Genomic DNA, 10,035 nt, shown 5'->3' with positions numbered 1-10,035 from the left:
GTTAACAATATTAATACAGATAAGGCTGAGACCGTCGAATCTTTATTAAATAATTTTGTCTTAGAAACGGATAAAAACGGATAAAAACTTAGCTATAAATCATATTGTTGATAACATTGTCAATATTTTTGATGAGTCAGCCAAATCTGCATTTAATTCGCCAAATTTAAGCAAATATAATGATACAAGTGGATTTTCTACTAATGTTATAAACAAACCCTGGTACGGGCCACGTTGTCGCAATAAGCGAGTTATATATAAGAGATATATAATCGAGCGCGGAGGAATTTCAATATAAATAAAACCGAGCACAATAGATGCTTACTCAACTTACAAACGTACAATGAAATTTTATCTAAACAAACATAATTTTATCAATGAGAATAAGCTTCGGAATATGCAGAAATCTGACCCAAAATCATACTGGAAATTTTTAAATAGACTAAATTCAAATAACGATTCAAAAATGCCTGCAATGGAGGATTTTTATGAATATTTTAAACAGGTAAATTCCAATTCGGACGAATTTGATGTGTTTGAAGCGGATCAGACAACCCTACATAATGATGATGCTATATTAAATTTACCTTTTACGGAAAGTGAAATTTCTAAATTGATAAAAAAAATGCAAAAGTGGAAAAGCTGCAAGCAAGTCAGATAATATTTTTAACGAGTATATAAAATCTACGAAACATATTATGTTGCCAATACATACCAAGCTTTTTAACATAATTCTCGATACAGGCATAATTCCTAGTACTTGGTCTGAGGGTTATATAATTCCAGTCTTTAAAGGAAAGGGCTCTGCTATTGCACCAGATAATTATAGACCAATTACAATTTTAAGCTGCCTTGGAAAATTATTTACGGCTGTTTTAAACGATAGGATGACAAAATTTGTAGATGCACATAATATTATAAATGAAAACCAAGCGGGTTTCAGAAAGAACCACTCGACAGTAGATCACGTTTTTACTTTTTAATTGAACAAATGCGTATGCAAAAACACAAGCTCTTCGTAGTCTTTGTTGATTTTTCCCGCGCTTTTGATAACTTACCGAGAGCAGAGTTATTTCAAAAATTGATTAACAATGGCATAAACGGTAAATTTCTTAGGATAATTCGCAACATGTATGAAAATATTAAGTCTTGTGTGCAGCTGAACGGTGAAATCTCTGCCATGTTTGCATGTGAATGCGGCGTGAGACAAGGGGAAAATCTTTGCCCTCTGATGTTTTCCCTTTTCCTAAATGATTTGTTAGATTATCTGGAATCTAGAGGTATTGGCGGAGATACTCTTGAATATCAAAATGATGACATTGTAAGACTTCTAAGTATTCTCGTACTAATATTCGCAGACGACACAGTCCTTATTTCTAAAAATCCGCAAGAATTTCAAAAATGCTTGAATGATTTCTGCACGTATTGCCAAAGATTGAAATTAAAAATTAATACTGAAAAGACCAAAGTCGTAGTCTTTGGTTCAAACAGACGCGGGACGCGCAGTATGTTTTTTACGCTTGACGGTAATGCGCTGCAAATAGCCGATGATTACAAATATTTAGGCGTTAAATGTAGTCCTAGTGGAAAATTTAACAAGGCTTAATTTCATTTAATTACACAAGCAAGAAAAGCAATGCATCTCTTGTATAAACGCATTTATAATTTAAATCTGACGCTAGATCTTCAGCTTAAACTTTTCGACAATACCATAGTACCTATCCTGCTTTTTTCAAGTGAAGTATGGGGCATTGAAAATACAAATGATATTAAAAAAATACACTTAGATTTTTTGCGTAAAATAACAACTTCGAGAAAAAGCACTCCAGCTTACATGCTGTATGGGGAATTGGGCAGATTTCCGTTAGATATCATAATACGCACACGTATAATAAAATATTGGTCATGTCTAGTCTAAGGGTATCCGTATAAATACTCTAATATTGTATAAAGAGTCATGTTAAACAGCGGACGCTCATTCAAATGGCTCAATTATGTCAAGAGTATTTTTGATGCAACTGGTCAAAGTGAAATATTTTTAAACCAAAATACTATGAATTTAAAAGATGTGCATTTGTTTATAAAGCAAATACTTATTGACCAATTCGTTACAGATTGGCATGGTAGAATGCAGATATCAAATAAGGGAAAACTCTACGGTCTTTTTAAAGAGCAGAATAAGCGTGAAGACTATTTAACATTATTGCCTAAACATCTGTACTTACCTATCCTTAAGCTAAGAACGGCAAACCACAAATTCCCAGTTGAAACTGGTCGATGGTCAAATATCCCATTTGTAGACAGAAAGTGCCCTATGTGCCTAAATGACTTAGGTGACGAATTTCACCATCTCCGAGTTTGCAAACATTTTGACGCACAAAGAAGGAAACTAATCCAAAATTATTTCCATAGGTATCCAAATGTTATTAAATATAAAGAACTTCTAAATAGTAATAAGAGACCAGCTTACAAGTAAATAAGAGTTATCTAAGGGTAATGATTATGCTAAACTCCCAATAGACCGTCACCCTCTACAATGACCAGTCTGTCCTGCCTTTTGATCAGCGACCCAATTTCAAATCTGCTAGTACGCCATTTCCATTCAAGTTTTCGTCTGGTGTGTTTGGCGTTGTGAAGTTCTTCCATGTACAGTGGTCTTTGTGTTATTGTTTTTGTTTGTAATGGTGCATGCTTATCAATCAGCACCGAGACTCCAGTTGTATATGCCTCTACTATCTCTTCAGCATCTGTACATTGTACACTATTGCAAAGGGTTTCAGATGCCATTATATCATAGAGCACAGTCTCGGAAAAGATACCCTTTTTCGCACTGGCACAAGTTTTGTCGCGGCCGCATTACAAGTTACTGCAAAGTGATCTTTCTTAGTTTTCCCAGTGCCATCTGATAATCTTGGGTCTCTTACTTCTATATTTGACACAGTTTTGTCTGAATCCCTCGTAATCACCACATTGAGTGTGTGGCCACAAACATGGGTGGGTTCATGCACAAGTTGTGACATTCCACAAGACTGTAAAATACTCATTAATGCGGTCGTGCCACGATCTGCCGGATTATCGAGATGGAAATTTAAGTCGCCAGTTATTATAACATTTTTGTCCAAAGTCGCATATTTTGCAAGATATTGTGGTCATTCTTCTTCAAGAAATGTGTTGGTTTTCAACCCATTTTGTTTGGATGGAGGCGGTTTGTATATGATAGTAAGGCGAAGTGTGTTACTGTAGTCTTTAATAGATATACTACAATCAAGATATTCAAATGTTGAGAAGTCCTAATGTCACGTGTAGATAATTCAATACAAACGCTTATGTTAGACTTGTGGATTAGTGCAACACCACCTCCGCGCTGATTACCAGGACAGGGGACGTGTTTTATATGGTATCCACATGGTACTAGTTCGCTGATGCAACATTGACTTTGAATTTAATCAGACTTGCACAAAACTTGTGTCACCATAAGATCTTGATTCCTTTATTGAACCGGCCAGATCTCTTAATGGGTTCCAGAGTTATGTCCCCTGAAAGGGCCAAAATTAGCTATTTTGACCTTGTCTGCACAATAGTGGTTTCATTTATGATTTGATTTTAACCAAACTTGCACACAATTTTTATCACCATAAGATCTCAGTTCCTTTTTTGAACTGGCCAGATACCATTATTGGTTCCAGAGCTATAGCCCCTGAAATCGCTAGAATTAGCTATTTTGACCTTGTCTGCACAATAGCAGCTTCCATTTACAATTTGAATTTAATCTGAGTTGCACATAACTTGTATAACCTTAAGATCTTGGTTCCTTTCTTGAACCAGACAGATTCCATTATGTGTTTCAGAGTTATAGCCCCTGAAAGGCCAGAAATAGTTATTTTGACCTGCACAATAGCAGCTTCATTTATGATTTGAATTTAACCAAACTTGTATAACTATGAGATCTCGGTTCCTATCTTGAACTGGGAAAATCACAGCATGGATTCAATATTTATGGCCCCTGAAAGGGGTGTGGGGCTTGTTTTCCCTATATGGCTATATACGGTAGAAAACTGAGTTCAAAACAATTTTACACAAGACTAGTGTTCCTTGGGTGACCCTCTACTATATTCCTTCAAATAATTTTGATTTAGCGAAAAACATGGCCCCCAAGGGGTTTCGCTTATTTTCCCTATATGCCTATATAGAACTTTGAAAATCTTTTTGTCAGAAACTGCTGGTCCGTTTTCAAAATAGTTTTACACAAATGTTTCTTGGGTGATCCTCTACCAAATTCCTTCAAATAATTTTGATTCATTGAAAAAGAGGCCACCTGGGTGAGGGGTTCATTTTCCCATATGGCTATACAGAAAACTTCTTGTATGAAACCACTGGCCTGATTTGAAAATAATTTTATTTGAAGTAACTTTAAGAAAATTTCAACTATATTTTCTCATAATTCTTTTGATTGATCTTGATTATGATTTTTTGACCTTCTTGTCCTTATATGATAACAGGTGAGCGATATAGGGCCATTATGGCCCTCTTGTTTTTTGTTTTAGGATTAAGTTCCATCTTTTGTTACTAAAAAAAACTGATAATATTATAACTTTTTTATCATTGGCAAAAAAATTCCATAGGAAAATACAGGTGCTAGTGTAAAGAAATTTGCTATGGCAGGCTTCTATTGTACGATGGTAAAATTTAACAACAACACGTGAATATTTATCTTTTATCAACGTTTCGGCGCTTACGCCTTCATCAGGGTAAATACATAATAAAACAACGGACGTGACGTCATGAAGTAAACGTTACGTTGAATGGCGGAAAAAACATATACTGTTTTTTAGCTCACCTGTGTTCGCGCAGCGTCCGTCCGTTCGTGCATGCGTCCGTCCATAAAACTTTTGCTTGTGACCACTCTAGAGGTCACATTTTTCAAGGGATCTTTATGAAAGTTAGTCAGAATGTTAACCTTGATGATATCTAGGTCAAGTTCGAAACATGGTCACATGCGGTCAAAAACTAGGTCAGTAGGTCAAATAATAGAAAATCCTTGTGACCTCTCTAGAGGCCATATTTTTCGATGGATCTTCATGAAAATTGGTGAGAATGTTCACCTTGATGATATCTAGGTCAAGTTCGAAACTGTGTCAACTGCATCAAAAACTAGGTCAGTAGGTCAAATAATAGAAAATCCTTGTGACCTCTCTAGAGGTCATATTTTTTATGGGATCTGCATGAAAATTGGTCAGAATGTTCATCCTGATGATATCTAGATCAAGTTCGAAACTGGGTCATGTGCGATCCAAAACTAGGTCAGTAGGTCAAATAATAGAAAAACCTTGTGACCTCTGTAGAGGCCGAATATTTCATGGGATCTGCATGAAAGTTGGTCTGAATGTTCACCTTGATGATATCTAGGTCAGGTTCGAAACTGGGTCAACTGCGGTCAAAAACTAGGTCAGTAGGTCAGATAATAGAAAATCCTTGTGACCTCTCTGGAGGTCATATTTTTCATGGGATCTGCTTGAAAATTGATCAGAATGTTCATCTTGATGACATCTAGGTCAAGTTCGAAACTGGTACACATTCATGCCAAGTTATTTGAAAATCCATCCATCGATGAAAAAGATATGGACCGGACACGAATGCACTATCATGAAAAATGACCTTTAACGTCTAAGTGTGACCTTGACCTTTGAGCTACAGACCTGGGTCTTGCGCGCGACACGTCGTCTTACTGTGGTACACATTCATGCCAAGTTATTTGAAAATCCATCCATCGATGACAAAGATATGGACCAGACACGCAAATTGCGGACAGACAGACTGACAGACTGATAGACGGTTCAAAAACTATATGCCTTCCTTCGGGGGCATAAAAAGCGCATGTCTCCTCCAATGCAAAGTCCTATAGGCAAGAAGTCAATAGGGGTCAGGAGCGAAAGTCAAAGAGACACTGATGGTTGGCTGCAATAGGGATCATCGACTTGGCATGTCCAGTCATCCCGCTAAGTTTCAACACTCTTGGCCTAGTAGTTCTAAAGTCACTGTTCAGGCTCCTGTGACATTGACCTTTGATCAAGTGACCCCAAAATAAACAGGGGTCATCTACTCTGCATGTCTAATCATCCTATTAAATTTCAACATTCTAGGTTAAGTGCTTGTCGAGTTATTTTCCAGAAATGATTTTACATGACCAGGCCCCTGTGACCTTGACCTTTAATAGACTGACCCAAAAATCAATAGGGGTCATCTACTCTGCATGTTCAATCATCCTATGAAGTTTCAACATTCTGGGACAAGTCGTTCTCAAGTTATTGATCGGAAATATTTTTCATGGGATCTGCATGAAAATTGGTCAGAATGTTCATCTTAATAATATGTAGGTCAAGTTTGAAACTGGGTCACATACGGTCAAAAACTAGGTCCATATTTTTCATGGGATCTGTATGAAAGTTGGTCTGAATGTTCATCTTGATGATATCTAGGTCAGGTTTGAAACCGGGTCAACTGCAGTCAAAAACTAGGTCACTAGGTCTAAACAGAAAAACCTTTTGACCTCTCTAGAGGCCATATTTTTCAATGGATCTTCATGAAAATTGGTCAGAATTTTTGTCTTGATGATATCTAGGTCAAGTTCAGAACTAGGTCACATGAGCTCAAAAACTAGGTCACTGTGTCAAATAATAGAAAAAAACGACGTCGTACTCAGTTCATGTGGGGACAGGTGAGCGATTCAGGACCATCATGGTCCTCTTGTTTTTAAAGTATTACATAAATTAATGTGAATAACAGATAGCAAGTTTAGTATATTATGGATATAAGAATGCAGAATTTCCTATAGCAGACATTTTAGTACTCTTGTTTATATTTATAGATTTTATGAACAATCAATGACTGTAGGTTTTTTATATGCTAACTTTAATTCAAGTGTTTTGTGTTCAAGTCCTGTCCTGAACACATACAGAGGGATACATATTGTTTTTGCCCTGTCCATCCGTCCGTACATCACACTTCATTTCCAATCAATAACTGGAGAACCATTTGATCTAGAACCTTCAAACTTCATAGAGTTGTAGGGCTGCTGGAGTAGACGACCCCTATTATCATGCAGAGTAAATGACCCCTGTTGATTTTGGGGTCACTCTGTTAAAGGTCAAGGTCACAGGGGCCTGAACATCGAAAACTTTCTGGTCAATAACTTGAGAACCTCTCGACCCAGAATGTTGAAACTTCAGAGGATGATTGTCCCTGAAGAGTAAATGACCCATATTGTTTTTGGGGTCACTCTGTTTAAGGTCAAGGTTACAGGGGCCTGAACATTGATAACCATTTCCAATCAATAACTTGAGAACCTCTTGACCCAGAGTGTTGAAACTTCATAGGATGATTGAACATGCAGGGTAGATGACCCCTACCGATTTTGGGGTCACTCTTTTAAAGGTCAAGGTCACAGGAGCTTGAACATTGAAAACAATTTCCGATCAATAACTTGAGAACGACTTGTCCCAGAATGTTGAAACTTCATAGGATGATTGAACATGCAGAGTAGATGACCCCTATTGATTTTTGGGTCAGTCTATTAAAGGTCAAGGTCACAGGGGCCTGGTCATGTAAAATCATTTCTGGAAAATAACTCGACAAGCACTTAACCTAGAATGTTGAAATTTAATAGGATGATTAGACATGCAGAGTAGATGACCCCTGTTTATTTTGGGGTCACTTGATCAAAGGTCAATGTCACAGGAGCCTGAACAGTGACTTTAGAACTACTAGGCCAAGAGTGTTGAAACTTAGCGGGATGACTGGACATGCCAAGTAGATGATCCCTATTGCAGCCAACCATCAGTGTCTCTTTGACTTTCGCTCCTGACCCCTATTGACTTCTTGCCTATAGGACTTTGCATTGGAGGAGACATGCGCTTTTTATGCCCCCGAAGGGAGGCATATAGTTTTTGAACCGTCTATCAGTCTGTCAGTCTGTCGGTCTGTCTGTCCGCAATTTGCGTGTCTGGTCCATATCTTTGTCATCGATGGATGGATTTTCAAATAACTTGGCATGAATGTGTACCACAGTAAGACGACGTGTCGCGCGCAAGACCCAGGTCTGTAGCTCAAAGGTCAAGGTCACACTTAGACGTTAAAGGTCATTTTTCATGATAGTGCATTCGTGTCCGGTCCATATCTTTTTCATCGATGGATGGATTTTCAAATAACTTGGCATGAATGTGTACCACAGTGAGATGACGTGTTGCGCGCAAGACCCAGGTCCGTAGCTCAAAGGTCAAGGTCACACTTAGACGTTAAAGGTCATTTTTCATGATAGTGCATTCGTGTCCCATCCATAGCTTTGTCATCGATGGATGGATTTTCAAATAACTTGGCATGAATGTGTACCACAGTAAGACGACTTGTCCCGCGCAAGACCCAGGTCCGTAGCTCAAAGGTCAAGGTCACACTTAGACGTTAAAGGTCATATTTCATGATAGTGCATTGATGGGCGTGTCCGGTCCATATCTTTGTCATTCATGCATGGATTTTAAAATTATTGGGCATGAATGTGTACCACAGTAAGACGACGTGACGCGCGCAAGACCCAGGTCCGTAGCTCAAAAGTCCTAAACTCTAACATCGGCCATAACTATTCATTCAAAGTGCTATCGGGGGCATGTGTCATCCTATGGAGACAGCTCTTGTTTACAAAAGCAATTTCTAGTTTACACTTGATTATCCTTTGCTAATTTCCAAACAACCCTGGTGTTGAAGAGTGGTATTTGTATACAATTACTACTTGTTACTCTCTTCAGCATTATTCAGCATTATGAAAGTGCCTGCCAGATGAGTTTGCTTCATATGCCTGAATTGATTTTGTGACCTGGTTGTCAGAAAGTACGAAAAACTGTAGTGAAGCTGCAGGTTATGATATATGTCAAGAAAATACCTACTTTACCTATATAAAGAAGATATAACTTATAACAATAGAAATTAAAATCAATTCTTATATTTTAGATAAAGGTCTTGGTAAGGCATGTACAGGAAAACCAAATGAGTGTGCTGATTCTGCTGCGCAATGTACAGGTGGTAAATGTACATGTGGTGTCAATTACTATGATTCTAATGGTTTTACTGAAGGTGGAAACTGTCTTAGTGGTAAGTTTGACCGTAATTATAACATTTGTTAAACATTCGTACAGCATTTATTATATACTAATTTGCAAAATCAAGATCTCACTATTTAAGATTTGTCAAGATCAGCAGATTTTTGTTGTTGTACATCCCATTTATGATGCAAGTTAAGCACCAGGTCTAAAAATCTATAGGTTATACATATTCTGTACCATTGGCATTAATGGCACTACTGTATGCACACTATGCACATAAAATTCTTAATAGAAATTTTTGATTAATCAGATGTGGCAGACTACATTACTTTCATTTACAAGTATTCTTCATTTTCACAGAAAGCACTTTCCAAAAGCTGCATCTGTAACATTAGTTGTAAAGCCCATATGACTCAGCTCTAAATATTTCATTTAACATTCTTCAGCTGGATGGCTTCGTTACGTGAAAAGTTTTACACATCAAGTGAGGGTTCTATCCCATGTCGGTAATGGGCGGGGAATTCAAACCCAGTGACCATGACCATCACGTTTTTTTTTTTAAGTATAAAACTAAATTCAGTTAAATTTCGTGAACAAATGATACTCAAAATGATATTTACGGTCAGAAATTACAAATGGTTTGCCGAATACATCATGCTTTTAATTACAAAAGTTTACACACCATGTGGGTTGGAAAGCACGAAATTTACGTTCTTGAAAGTATATGTGAATCATCATGTTTGAAATGTAAACAAAGGAATAAAAGTTACTCAATACTGTTTTCATGTTCGAGGAAAAGATCGAACTGTAATTGTCAATGTTCCCGATATGGAATATATATGAATGTATAAACATGAGCCGTTTCATCTTACAGGACTTACTAAAACATTGTAAGCAATTGTTTATTTATTGTTTTATGTTCTAGTAACCTTTGACATTTAAATCG

General features: G+C 37.2%; 1 protein-coding gene across 1 annotated transcript in view; it reads left to right on the top strand.

Moving 5' to 3' along the window:
- The first annotated feature begins 2,990 nt into the window (after positions 1–2,990).
- The window catches only part of LOC123552961 (tyrosine-protein phosphatase 10D-like), a 134,461-nt gene continuing 127,416 nt past the window's right edge, over positions 2,991–10,035 (top strand). The window contains exons 1-2 of the mRNA XM_053542247.1: positions 2,991–2,994; positions 8,998–9,138. Of these exons, the coding sequence (XP_053398222.1) occupies positions 2,991–2,994; positions 8,998–9,138 (145 nt within the window). The remainder of the gene's footprint in view (positions 2,995–8,997; positions 9,139–10,035) is intronic.

The sequence above is a fragment of the Mercenaria mercenaria genome, chromosome 4 (genome assembly GCF_021730395.1).
Source record: "Mercenaria mercenaria strain notata chromosome 4, MADL_Memer_1, whole genome shotgun sequence".
Taxonomy (NCBI): domain Eukaryota; kingdom Metazoa; phylum Mollusca; class Bivalvia; order Venerida; family Veneridae; genus Mercenaria; species Mercenaria mercenaria.
Note: the sequence above shows the minus strand (reverse complement) of the source record. Positions and strands in the feature narration are given on the sequence as shown.